The sequence below is a fragment of the Homalodisca vitripennis genome, chromosome 4 (genome assembly GCF_021130785.1).
Source record: "Homalodisca vitripennis isolate AUS2020 chromosome 4, UT_GWSS_2.1, whole genome shotgun sequence".
NCBI lineage: Eukaryota > Metazoa > Arthropoda > Insecta > Hemiptera > Cicadellidae > Homalodisca > Homalodisca vitripennis.
In genome coordinates this window covers 119,186,563-119,201,191 of record NC_060210.1, presented here as the reverse complement: position 1 = coordinate 119,201,191, position 14,629 = coordinate 119,186,563, and the positions used below count along the sequence as shown (strand labels likewise).

At 32.5% G+C, this 14,629-nt stretch overlaps 1 protein-coding gene across 2 annotated transcripts in view; it reads left to right on the top strand.

The window, feature by feature from the left end:
• Positions 1-1,059: 1,059 nt before the first annotated feature.
• LOC124360020 overlaps positions 1,060-14,629 on the top strand; it is a 32,564-nt gene continuing 18,994 nt past the window's right edge. Inside the window, exons 1-7 of one of the 2 annotated variants that reach the window (XM_046813249.1) lie at positions 1,060-1,309; positions 2,198-2,387; positions 6,436-6,550; positions 6,717-6,789; positions 7,766-7,888; positions 12,018-12,395; positions 13,467-13,851. In XM_046813249.1, coding sequence (XP_046669205.1) covers positions 1,235-1,309; positions 2,198-2,387; positions 6,436-6,550; positions 6,717-6,789; positions 7,766-7,888; positions 12,018-12,395; positions 13,467-13,851 — 1,339 coding nt within the window. In that variant the 5' untranslated portion in view covers positions 1,060-1,234. Of the gene's footprint in view, positions 1,310-2,197; positions 2,388-6,435; positions 6,551-6,601; positions 6,790-7,765; positions 7,889-12,017; positions 12,396-13,466; positions 13,852-14,629 lie in introns of both variants that reach the window. The other variant, XM_046813248.1, reaches the window with a different exon arrangement.

Genomic DNA, 14,629 nt, shown 5'->3' with positions numbered 1-14,629 from the left:
TTGAATGTATAGTGGCATAACAATAACCCCAAACTATTATACAAAAATTACCATTTACTCAAAAAGTTCCTGATATTCTAGATAAAGGATTTGCCGGCAAAACTGGAAAGGAATCTCAGAGTTAAAATCAGTTATCTTGTCAATCTATTAACATGAGAAGATCATTTTGAAACCAAAATTTACATTACAAAAAGAATGTAATAATGCATGAATACTGTTCTTAAGTGGAAAACATGTAATAAAGTACACACCATCTGATCAAATACAGAAAAATGCAGCTGGAAAAGGAGCCATCAGGAGAAATGGCTACAACTGCTACAAGATTACATCGTCGTGGTTAGTGTCTGTAGGAAGAGGACTGATGGTGTTGTGAATGTTTCGAGTATAATATTGGTATAAAAATGACTGACTAGTGATAATAACGTGGTCCATTGTAACTCTAAATGAAAGAATAGATCACTATAAATCAAAGAATACTTTTGTCAGTTAAGAGGGTTCATGCATATTAATACGTGGTTGTCATCTAGAACTAGTATGCATTTATTATTGGGATAAGTATTATTTTGACATGGCAATAATTATGTATGTTATTTTATATAACATTAAGAAGAATAAACATTGTAAAATAGTGGTAAACATTATAGAATAGCTAATAACACAACTAACACTATTTAACAATTATAAGAACAATGATACACATTATAAATATACTAACTTAAATGTTTAACAAAACTTAAGAAATTGCTAATCAAACAAAATGAAGGTGGGTTCACTTTAGGGCGATTTTTATCTTGAAGGACGACAAAGGTTCAAAGAAGTTGCTTTTTGAAGCAAACTCGCTTTCAATTTCCTTTAGCCTTACTAAACTGTAGTTGTATACTTAATTTGATAATTTATGTAAGACTGTGCCGAACCGTTCTTATAGAAATCTCTTAGAATGCTGGCTAACTAATGGTTAAAATTACTATACATTAAATACTATATGAACGTTAAAAGTACAGTCCAATGTGTTTCGTAGAGTGCCCACATTTCTGTGTATACAGAAGGCGGTGACAGAAATGTCAATATGGGTTGTTTAGTAGGCTGTCAATTTTATTTACCATAGCAGACAGAAGATTTTCATCATAATTCTACATTCTGCAGTTTTTGTTCATGCAATATCTTGTTGTCTAGCTGTTGAACTTATCATGTAACTATTGAGATCATTAGCGCAGTAGTGATAAAAACCTCCATAATGAGGTCAAAGAGTAGTTACGATATTCTTCACAAAGATCGAGTACTAATTGACTTTGAAAATACTTTTGATCAGGTAAGGGGCTTCAAAACGGGTGTAGCATTTGCTGATGTATGATTTATTAAATTTACCGGTTCTAATAATGCCTTACTGAATGTTGATGCATTCATTTAATTTCGAACACTATTTAAGACTTAGCTGTTGGTATGTCAATTAGTGCATTATCATCTACACAATATCAATTTGAGCCTAACTTTATTAGGCCTAACTCAAAGCTACCATATGAAATTGTATATTCTTAAGTTTTATATTAGCTCACATTAAAAATAAATTCTATGTGTTAAACATGTTATATGCTGCATACATACGGCTATTAATAAATAGTAGAAGTGACAACAATCAACATAACCAGTGTCAGTAATTTTTTTAAACAAAATAAACGTCTAATGATTACTTTTTAGATAACTATTTAAAAAGTCCTATATATGATGAAAATAAAGTGTTCTCTTAATGTGGCTTGGTTCTATTAAGCATAGGAAGTTTTATAATAATACTTTTACAGAGCATAGACCCTAAGAGCATGCCATTTTATATTATTGTGACATATATTATTCAGAATAAAAACAAACGTGAAAAACAATTTATAGTACCAAATTTCAACATGTTACAAGTCGTTCAAAATTAAAAGTAGATAAGTAAAAAGTACAAAATGGTAGATGTTGAATTTTTGTAAATTTAAATTGATATTTTGTTTTGTATTTGGTCCTGAAGAGTAATACTTGAAAGGTTGGTAGAAAGTTCTGGGACACCCTGTAGAGGCACAATGGTTAGTGTAAGTTTATACCACCCGTTCAAGGAATTTGAACTTGTCTAGTACCATTGACCTTATGACTAGCTGATTATGTAACATGTAATGTTCATGAAACAAGAAAGATAAGAACTTACCTATTGTGCCTTCTCCAGGTGGGACCTGTAGGGCTTCTAGATGTCAAGCAGGACTCGTTGCTGGTGCGTGCTGTGGACCGTGTGTTACAGCACGGCCTGCGTGACCCTGTGCGAGGCTATTGGGCTCTAGTACGTAGCCTCACACACTCCACCACACTGAAGTCACTCGAGGCTTTCGTCAAATATATCAGCAGCTCACACCAGAAAGGTGACTTGTAGTGTTCCTATTTATTATTGATATTTATACTTTTTTAACACCTTTTACAGATATGTAAATACCTCACTTAATGTTCACCTACATAAAATTGGCTCTTCTCTATTGAAAATAAGCTTAAATATTTTTCTGAATCAGTTGATTTAGTTTTAAAAAATAACTTCTTAGATACATTACATCCTCAGTTATTGGAAATAATAGGGGTTGAACACGCTTCGGATAACCAAAATTTACAATAATATGAGGTTTTGGTAATGTAAAAACTTCTAGGAAACAAACATAGTTGTAGCCAAACTATAATATTACTATATTTTTTAAAAATATGTAATGAAAAAAATTAGAAATCTTCTACTTTACTGTTTTACATGGCTTTTTAACAGCAATATCACATCATCGTTTTAACGTGAATAAATCAGAGGGTGTTTTTTATGGAGTAATCTCAACAAATTACAATATAGCATGAATGCTATTTTAAATAAAAAATAAAAGGAACCATTTTATATATTGTAATTGTATTTAATATGTGGGTTCTTAGTTTTCTGAACTGATTGACTAACTAGCATATATATACAAATTTTGACTACTATAAAATTACTGTTTCCTTAATTAACAAACTTTATTACCCCTTTTACTCCATTTACAACCCCTGCAATAAATATTTTGAGTGTTGTCGATGTAATATTGAGGTTTTGTCTGCCCAAATTATTTGTTCTTTCTGTAGCTTCTTAATTAAATTCAGATAATCAGAATTTTAATATATTTTGTGATATAAGCTCACTTATTACCTACTAGTAAATCTAGTTACTAAGTTGATTATCATCTTGATCAGTTAGTGGGTATGTGTTATATGACCTTTTTTGTTCTGAGTAGGCTACACTGTTCCTCTTGCTTTTATTTTATATTACTTGTATAGATTATTGTTTATATTGTTGGAACTTTGCATTGTGATAAAACTTTATACAAAAACAGCGTATAAAGACAAAATGATTGAGTATAAACTACATAATGATGAGTACTTATTAACTAAGTTCTACAAGTGTCAATTTTGGGCCATCTTTTATTCCTTTTATACGTGATTAAAGAGCGATTTTCAATACACGGACCAAAGTTATGTACATGGGGAAAAATGTTAAAAAACCACCTTCTGACCTAAAGAGTAAAACAAACACAAATTCCTTTTGCTGATTACCTACTAGAAAAATATATTTATAGTTTAGATGTGTTTTTGGTACAGGTCAAAACATTTACTCCCGAATATGTTTATATTTTTGTTCATAAGGAATGATGCTATATTTTAAGTAGAATATTCACTGATAATTGTTGTAAAACTGCGTATGACTAAATTTTATTTATATGATTTAATTGTATACTATGAAAATGTTACCTGATTTTGCAGCTATTGCTGTATTTGTAAACATTCATTGTGACAATAAAATATGATGCTGAAAACAGAGAAAAGAAATAAAAAAATTCTTTAAATGGGAAGGTAAAAAAAGTTTCAAGAATCATTCACCAGGAAAGCAACAAAAAAGTGCACATTGTTTGATATAAGTTACAATATTTAACATACCCATTTCCAGGTGTTCCTGACATTAACTTAACTATTGTTGTTATTTCATATGAGAAATTCCTTAGCTGGAAACAACTTACTATAGTTATTGTTTCATATGAAAAAATCCTTAGCTTGAAACCATGTATCCGCAAAGTCATATGAAAACCATGCTAATTAATTTTTTATGTCAGAACTAAAAAATCATTTACTGGTACAAATTTACTGTTACATATTAAGTTTTACATTAAAATGTGACAGTAAAATATTATTTTATGAAAAAAATATCTTTTGTGCCAAGCCAGGCTTGACTTATTTTTCTGATTTCAGCATGACATTTTTTATGCTGTAAAACCACCAAATAAATTGTTTGGTGCCAGTTTACTATCACACACATTGAAATTAACCAGAAAATGTTCCTAATAAAATTTCCTATTTCAAGGCGTCTGTGAAGGGTTAAGATTTCTAGAAATTTTCATGGTTCTTGTCAAAAATTCAAACAATGGTTTAATATCTATAATAAAACTGGGAGAAGTTATTTTATTATTGAGATTTGCTTTAGATCTGCTTGATGTAAATGTTTAGGAGTGAAATATGTTTGCAGAATGTTATGTGAATCTTTCTGCCATTTCTGTTCAAAATATAGGGCTGCACAATGAATTGTGATATTGTCTGGTGCACAGTAGTGTGTGGGGGAGGGTGGTGTAAAGATTTCAGCATACTTATTAGTCTTGTGGCATGTCTGTTGGAAGATTGATTATTGGTGAAATACATGCTAGGATTGTTAAAAGTTGTAAATAGGATTCTTCACACCGCTCTGATTTGCACTTGGTGGTTTTCATCTGATTCCTGTTATGAAAAATGGCTAACGTCATAGAAGTTTAAATATGATGACGAGTAAAGAGAGAATACTAAAGTTCACAGAATTCACAGTGAGAGTATTTCTTTCTCGTTATGACAATTGACCTCATGAAAGAGGCAATTAAAAATACTGGAGTGCTGTAATAATAAAAACAATAGTTTGGTTTTCATTCTGTTATGAAACAAAACTTACTTTCTATATTTTGCCAGCCTCAAAACATTTGGTGTACAAGTGTTTACAAAAAAAAACTTGCCATCATTGTATTTGCGTTGGAACTACATGATCTGAAATGTCAACGCTATCTCACCAGTATCTAAGTGGCATGATTACACATTGAATTTTGCCAAAAAACTTCATTTCTCCAATCTCAGAATGGTGTTTAACATATTTAACCCAAGCCAAGCGTTTTATGTTGTGAATTGTTTCTACCTAGTCTTATAGTTCCTGAATGTAACGTGATTTATAAATAAAATGAACTTATTTTATATGAAAAGTACTATCTAGTCATTGGTACAAATTGAGTCAGGTGACGTCATGCCTCAAACTGACACAGTTTTGGTCGTAAAACCAGAAAGAAGAACAAAATAATGTAGCATATGTACTATAATTTATATTTATTTATTTCATGTTTACTAGAAAATGGCTATTGCAAAAGCCTGGTAATAATTCATTAAAATACTTACAATTTAGATTTTTATTATTTAAAATGGAATAAAACTAAATATAACAATTTTACTTAGTAAAAATGTAATAAATATTAATGTTATAAATAGAATGGTATTAAAGATTTTGGCAATTTAAAAAGAGACATAGCTTATGAAGCATAATGTAACAAATCGCGTGCTGCATGATCACCAGGGACCACCACGCACCACCACCCGACCGGGAGCGTGGTGGTCACCGGGACCGGGCGCACCATTGTTTGTTTAAGGGTTCAGTTTAGTTCAGCCATTCCCATATTCGGTAAAATATTTTTACTGCAGTCAAAGTGTTTAGTGGTAATCTATAAAGTACAATTATTAATTTAAGAACAAACATTTTTTAAAGATTTGAAAGTTTGCTACTCTTTAATTTTCTTGATATTATTAGGTAGGCTGTTAAATAATTCTCAGTCCATGTAATGTAGTATTTTTTTATTTGAAGAAGTAAATTCATTTTTATTTGATTTTATCCATTAAAAGAAATAAAAAAATTATAACATTTTGGTTAGTACAGATAGTACAATTATATATTTTTAATTTTTTAAATATATTGTAATAAACCGTAACCTATTCTTAGAATAATCCAGACATTTTAAAATTGAATTTCATTAAAGTCCACTTCAAAATGTTTTGTTCTGGGTTGTAAAATCATAGTAAGTAAAACCATCTCTCAAAAAATGGAAATTAAATAATTTACAGTATGAAATTTAAACCAACACTAATTTAGTCTTATTTAATGAATGTTATTAGAAATCCAGTGAGTTAACAAAATTAGTGAATTATAAAAGTTTATGTTGAATATGATATGGACAGTATCATTAGAGTATTTGTGGTTATCAAATAAAAGGTGATGTTGGCGTTAAACTCTTATTCTTGTTATTAACAGTTGCTTTGTTAGATTAAACAGTGAGAATGATATGGCTTGTGCAGGTCTAGCCTGGACGTTCTACACTCTGGAAGAAGGCTCACTGGAGTTCTACTTATCGTCTCTGCTGCAGGACAACAAGACGTTACAGCAGCACTACATGGAGCAGAGCCTGATGAGGGATGTAGTGTTGAGTCAGACCAAACAGTGAGAATGATATGGCTTGTGCAGGTCTAGCCTGGACGTTCTACACTCTGGAAGAAGGCTCACTGGAGTTCTACTTATCGTCCCTGCTGCAGGACAACAAGACATTACAGCAGCACTACATGGAGCAGAGCCTGATGAGGGATCCAGTTCTGAGTCAGCGAGTTGTTGTGGCTATCAGCACGCTGCGTGCTGAGGCAGCCAATATTCCAGTGGTCAGTACTTTGGAGTGCTTTAATTGTTATTTTATGATTCACACATGCAGTTTTCTGTATATACAGTAATTATTGGATTTATACATAAACTTAAACAAAACATTGTATTACCTCATATTTTAAATAAATTCACTATACATTTTTGCACAAAAAAAGACTTGTGTGAAAATTCATCAAAACTTATTCCCTTTTGCCAAAGAAAACATTTAAATTGACAAAAAATTGTTTAACAATAACAAATAGTATAAAGTTGATTATCTTATTTGCCTAGTTTGAATGAAAATAACCAGAAAGTATTATTTTACTATAAAAGTACTTAATATAATTTATTTTAGTAGTTACAAATTCTAAAAATAATTGAACTTTATAAATTAGGAGTAGCAAATAGTTTAAATTTTCTTCTATTTTTTTCTTCAATTGTAATGTTTTGTTAATGTCGAAATAGACAGTTTTAATTGGCTGCTGTTTAAAGAACAGTCAGCACATTTGTTTAGTAAAAAGGTTAATAATTATAGTAATTATTTATTATAGTGTACTATGGTGGGAATGGCTGATTCAATATGAATTTTGAGTTGAGCTCCACTTCGCCTTCTGCGTCTGAAATCTGACGCTGTCACAGACTTTACTCTGGTCTCTGGAGTCCAGACCTGTAAGATACAAAAACAGATGGTGACAAAGAAGCTCAATACAAACTGTTTATATCGTTTTGACAACAGAGATACTTAAATTATAAAATCAAGCATAATCTACAGGAAAACACCTTTTCATCTAGATTGTAGTCTAGGTATCTCTGTTGTCGAAACGATACAAAGAGTTTGAGCATTTTGAGTTATTATTGGATCTCTCCAGGCGGACGTGGACTCCAGATTCCAGAAGACAGCATCAGATTTAAGATGCTACAAGATTCACAATTATTTATTCTTATATTACAGTTCCAAATTTGTTCAAGTTTGTGCTAGAATTGTGTAATGTGTAGAGTATGGAGAGCAGCCTGATGAGCGAGTGTCCGCTCGAGCCCCCCTCCCTCACTTCTCCTGTAGACTCCGGCGTGGCTCTCGTGGACAGCGACAACTCAGGCAGTGATGGGGAGAAGAACGAGGTACAGTGTAACTCCAGCTATCTGACCTCCGATTAATTAGATTGCCAATTATCTGAATCACTTAAGTTGGAAAACCAAAATTTATTTATAAATGACACAACTGTCCCATCATCAATGATCATTCATCAGTAACACACAATATTATGTCTTTCCTATTGCGAAACCAGTGTTAACTAACGTAACTTAAACCAGGTGTATCCTCTGCATTTACGAGGGGGTACCCAAAAAAAACCTGAATTATTATATAAAAATTATATATTATCAAATTTTTTACAATACGACCTTATCTCCTTCAAAATAATCTCCATTACAACTAATACACTTGTCCCAACGTTATTTCCATTGATCAAAACATTTTTTGTAGTCATCTTTAGAAATGGCTGCAAGCTCGAGTTTCGTTTTTTTCTTAACCTCTTCAACGCTGTCAAATCGTTGAACTTTCAAGCCTCTTTTCATGTGTGGAAAAAAAAAAAGTCGCATGGAGCTAGGTCAGGCGAGTAAGGTGCGTGGGGCAGCGGAACCATGCCGTTTTTGGCTAAAAACTGCCTAACTGAGATGGCTGTGTGTGCCGGTGCGAGGAACAAATTTGGCAGCAACCCTTTTCAGTCCTAAATCTCCTGTTAAAATTCGCTGAACCGAGCTCCAAGTTAACCCACTACTCTCTGATAGTTCCTCAATTGTCTGTCGACGGTCGGTGAGCACAAGTTCACGAATTTTCTCAACATTTTCGTCCGTTCGAGAGGTTGATGGACGTCCAGAACGAGGTTTATCTTCAATCGACATGTCGCCATTTTTAAATCAAGCGAACCACTCGTAGACCTGAGTTTTCCCCATAGCATCATCTTTGTAAGCTGTATTCAACATTAAAATAGTTTCTGCAGCATTTTTACCAAGTAAAAAACAAAATTTCACAGCTGCACGTTGTTCACTTAAACTTGCCATGACAAAAAACGAAACAAGAACAAAACAGGGTTAGCGAAAACAGTCGCTACGAACGAACAGAATGCACTAGTACAAAGGAACTGGGGTCACTGAGCTCGCAATGGGTTGCGCGACACACGCCTAGCGGCAGGAATGTGTACTACACGCTGCCGGCTGCCAGCAATACAATTCCGGTTTTTTTTGGGTACCCCCTCGTAGATGCTTACAGTGGTTTAAATGAACCATGTTGTCCACTAAATCTATCCAGTGAGAATTAACATACTTCTGGAATTAATTGTTCATACGAGGTCGAGTAAAAAAGTTTCTTCGGATGGCACTGAACATCGACCCATTTGTTGCTCCTTGCCGTTACTATATCAGAAGCTATAGATTTTTTCTATGAATATTGAACTTAGGTTATTTGTTGAATATTGAAATGTCTTTTTAGAGCAGTGTGACTGATGTTTTAAGTAATGGACATAAAAAAGGCATGTCTCATCATCTACCACAACTTTCTTGATACTTTCTCATCTTCATCAGTTTCATGTAACTGGACATGTTTAATCTCACTTCTTTTAGTTCAAGGGATAACATCTTTGGAACCATGGTCAAAATACAATACATGTTCAAATTATCATGATGAATGCTGTTAAAAAGCAATTATCAACATCAAAACTCCCATAAACGTGTTCTTCATCAATAAATAAAATTCATACAAAAAAGCATAATCTTTTGATTTTCCACACACACAAAATCTTTCAAAATGAGATTACCATTATTAACTGTTGTAGAAGTGGAGGACCAAAGTCATCTTTGATGTTTATGTGATCTTCAGAAAAAAAGGCTTCTAAATTGCTTAAATGCAATTTTTATATTGGTCTTTTTTTATCTAATCCTCTATTTAGCATTTTGGGGTCTCAGATAGATGTTTCTTTGTCAAAATCTGCTCTTTTAACATGTTTAGTATTATCTGTTTTGCCATCCTGATAGGTTTGTATACTTGTTATTCTCAAAATTCTCTAATCATACAACTTTAATAAATCCATGACACAATATTTATAGTATTAATTAAATAAGAGATTTCATCATATTGTATAAGGTTATAACTGCCAAAGCATGCTTGAATGAACATATTAGATGAAACAAACAAGGAAATAATTTTTTTCTGAGGTTTCACTACTTTAAAATGCTAGTAATGAAATCTTTGATTTAAAAAAAATTTTATTATTTCTTTCTGTTTTTTCTGATATGACTTAATGATATGATACACATAACTTACTTTTTACTTTATGGAATGTCACAAACTTAGCTTCTTATTAAATATCCATGAAATTCTGTAATAGTAGTTAATGAACCTCCCCAATTAAAAATTATTATTAGCACCTTGTATAACCAATTTTTATATATTTATTTTTTTACATTAAAGATAATTTTACTGATTTATAATAATTTTTTTACCAGTACATAAAACATTAACCATTCTGTATAATGGTGTATATACATTTTGTGTAGTAAAAGATTTTCACAGAAATAGTTGTTCAGTGAACATATGACCTTTTTAGAGGAAACATTTATAATGTAGACAAATGTGTGGTCAAAAGTCCCCACCCTTCCCGTCTTACTCCCCCCTCTACCCACCTTTAAAGGTCAGGTTTGCAAGCGTTTGGTTTTTAGCCCAAAACCTTTTAAATACTCTAGACAAGTATGATCTTTTAAGATATATTTTCTTTATTACATTTTCCATTAATAAAATATTACTTATTTTGCTAACTTGGTAATTTAATAGGCAAATTACCAGAAATTGAACATATTTGTTTATCAAATTTCTTTTTTAATGTTTTTATGCACTATAATTTTATGAAATATATTTTAAAAATACTTAAATTGACTACTCCATGGGTAACAATATCCCATCACAACAAATACAATATATCTCTTTGTGTTCCTTTATCTTGAAAAGTAATTGTTTACAAAGGGCATTGACATTAAGATAGTGGAATACACCACTCATGATTTCACACCTAATATACTGTACATGTATTGAGTACAGGTAGATGGTCAATAAATTATTTTGTTGAGGTTGTTTGCTTAGTAATAGATACTTTTAATCAAACTCTCTTATTTTGTCATTCTAATATTTTAACCATTTATATAATTATAATAGTCACTTCGGGATGTAACCAAAATACCAACTGTATGCACACATTTATATATAAAACATTTAAAGGGGGTTTTAATTACTGTTTGTGGAATTTTCTGCAAGTTTAAAAAAGTGCCTACAGGTAAGAAGATTATTCAAAACTTTGAATAAATTTAATTTTACATTCTAAAATTTGTCGTAATTAAATCATCATATTTGGAGTATTAACATTATTCAGTAGTAAATTTTTTTTAAATAAAGTAATATAATAATTCAAAACTTGACTGTGTGTGGAGCTTCGACATGACAGTGGTTGGCATCACTTTACAGCAAGGACAACAATGCAGTTGGACCATGCTCTGATTATTTTAGCACCCTCAGACTTTCAAATGTTTTTAAACTTAACGAATTGTGTTTTTCCACATGGAAATAAAATGGTGACTCTTCAAGAACTTTTACTGAATGATAAAATGGACAGACAGAAGAGTTTTTTTTTTTTTTTTTAAATGAAATTAAAAGCTGGTAGTGCTATTATCAATTTGCCAATACAAGTAGACCAATGCCTAAGTGGACCAGAGCCTATCTTAAATTGTTAGTCCCTTAGTTTCTCCTGTTATTTATAATAGACCGAAGAAGTGGCAGCCATTTTTTTTTTTTTTTTTGTAGTGTCAGGTTGTTTCAGAGCTTAATGCGAGGGTTTTTTAACGTGCAAAAAACAAAGTACGAAGCAATGTACATGATTTTACATTTTTTATTCAGAATGAAACAAAAATATTATTTAAATTTAGGATAGATTATAATTAAGTTTTAAAATGTACTTTTTGTTTTAATTTGAAAATTTATTGGAAAAAAACTTGAATGAGCTAGCATTGTGTTCACAGCACTTGACTTCTTACACTAGAGCTTTATGAAATATGAGGAAGAATTTATAACTTTCATTAGCTCACTTATTCCCCAATCCAATGATGGATAAATCGCACTGACACATTGTTGGATTGCATTATGAAGTATTATGCGAGATAAAATTAAAATTCGAGTTTTATTAAATGGCCTGCATGATGTGTGTAGGAGTACTCCAGGAACCAACCTTGTGAACAGTCAGGAGGCCAAGAGTTTGGGACCAGCCTGAACACAGTTGTGAGCACATCCTCTGACAACACACTGGCGGACAACACAACAGTAGACAACACTACAGCAGACAGGCACAACGCCAATACTGACGAACCAGATAATAAGGCCAAGGGTATCATCCAGCCGAGCAGCGGTGGCGTATGCCGCCGGCGCAAGAAGAAGAAGAGCGAGCCGGGCAAGAGAGTATCCTTCCATCAGGACTCCAATGATGACTCTGATGCTCCAGTGATTCTGAGAGAACCTCGTAACCTCAACAAATTCTATGTTGAGGGCCGCTACAGCTGGGGAGGCGAGGGGGACACTTTCTTCATCAAGGTATGTAAGCACTTACCTAAACTTATTGACGTTTAGTTACAAAGACTCCATAATTTTTTAGTGCTCACTAGGGTTCCTGTTTAAGATGGATCCACAAGTGATCTGGAACAGAGCTTTCCAGTAAATAAACATAGTTTCTTTTTATTTTTAATAAACTTATTAAAAATGAAAAAGTCTATAAGAATCAATTGAACCCTCAATGAAAAACCTGTGATGTCAGCATTTTTATCGCAATTTGTGCAGATGCAGTCAGAGTTGACCCGAAGCATCAAAATAACTCAAGTGGCAAAAGCTTTCAGTCAATGAAGGTGAAGCAGTCAAATTTCATGCATCTGTTATAGGAATTTAAGGCAAAGCCCTCTCTGCATTGCTGCAATCTATGGGCAGTGAAAGGAACTATTTGAGCAATTGGGTATTCAAAGCATGCTTTGTTGACTGGTAGTGATATGTAAACCAAAACATTTGCTAATATTTTATATTTTTGCTACGTGCACTAGAGAAGATATGAGATTTTGATATTTTGGTTGGAAAACCTTAGTTCATTTTCCATTAAATAACCTACAGTATTACATTTTTCTGTTTATTGTAATCTGTAATTGTAAAATAGATAAAAATTAGAGATCTCTACATTAACATAACTCTCTTAACGTAATTTATATTTTTAGATGTCCTTATCTCAATGTGGTAGTATTACATGTCAACAATGAGCTTTGTCCTGCGTAATTTAACAATTAATAGTTGATTAATTTTCGGGTTTTATTTCCAACTCAGATTTATTTCAAGTTTGTATCTTCAACTCAAACTAGAAGGAATCGTGGCTAGCTATACTACAGACAAGAAACTAATTAACAGCTAACAGACTTGTAGACTGTCCACTGAGACAACGTTTCGTTCTGTAGCTTATGTGAGTTTAATTACTACGTAAATGACGTAATCATTTTTAGCTAAGTGACATAAATTGGATTTTACTTTTAACAAAAATTATGTTGACATTACATTTTTGTAATTCTCATGTAATGTGGTGTTCAAAGCCAGTGTATTTTGAAATAGTAATAAATTATAATCTTCAAGGAACAAGAGAACTTCCGCCAAGTCAAATCGGAGATTTACGAAAGGAAAGGGTTGTCTTCGAGCATCAACATCTTCGAGTCCGAGCTGGGGATAGAGGCAGACTGTGACAGCAGCACGACGACGCTGGACGACGCCAAGCTGAACATCGAGACGGTCTGTGAGAAGCTGACAAGTGTGGTGCGCCAGAGCCTTGGTCTAGGGCGGCCCCAGCTGGCGGAGCGTGAGGCTCCTGAGGGTCAGGAGGACCCTGCCAGGAGCGCGAGAGAGTATGAGAGACTGCTACGCAACACTTCAGCTGTCAGGTCCTCGGTAGACCTCACCTCAGACTCCGAGTGGTCAATGGATACACCGGATCGGCAGGGCAAGAGGTACCTCAGACAGCCAGGTACGTCACAATAGTGAACAATGAAAAACTTCATTAGTATTAAACATTGTAAGCGATGTTTCTGGTGCAAAAACCTTGAATGTTTTTATAATATGTTGAATTTAATTTCAAAAACAAATATTTTTCAATGAAACTAAATTGTATGGACCCTGGTTAAGGATTAGCCAATCAATAAAGGATATAGATATTTGTTTTTTAAGATATGCGTGACTTTATTGAGTGTGAGAATTTTGTTGGGTACAATATATTTGAGTGTTGAATCTGAAAAAAAAGTTAATATTTTATCATTGATATCTTTTATTTTTCTTGTATCATATAAAGTTTTCATGTATATTTAGTGTTAATATACAATTTTTTTACAAAACAAGAATATTATAAAAAGTAACAAAGTTATTACATTTGATAATAACCACATGCAAATTGCTAATAATGGCACTTCACTTTTGGATAACACCTGTAAAAATACCCTTGGCATTATTGACTAACATTTCAAAAAAATGTCCAGCACTGAAAAGGTTATCTTTGATTGTTACTTGAGAACTCACAATACTCTGATATTATAATATTCTAATGTTAATGTTATTAATGTTATAGCTTACAATCAATGCTTAATAAGGCTTAATTCTTGTAGTATCAATTTTGATGTATAAATATGTTGTTAACTAAAATGGATTTAAAAATATAATACTCTGTTAAAACTACAGTTTAGTATCAAAACTGTTACTCTGTTAAAACTACAGTTTAGTATCAAAAATGTTACTCTGTTAAAACTACAGTT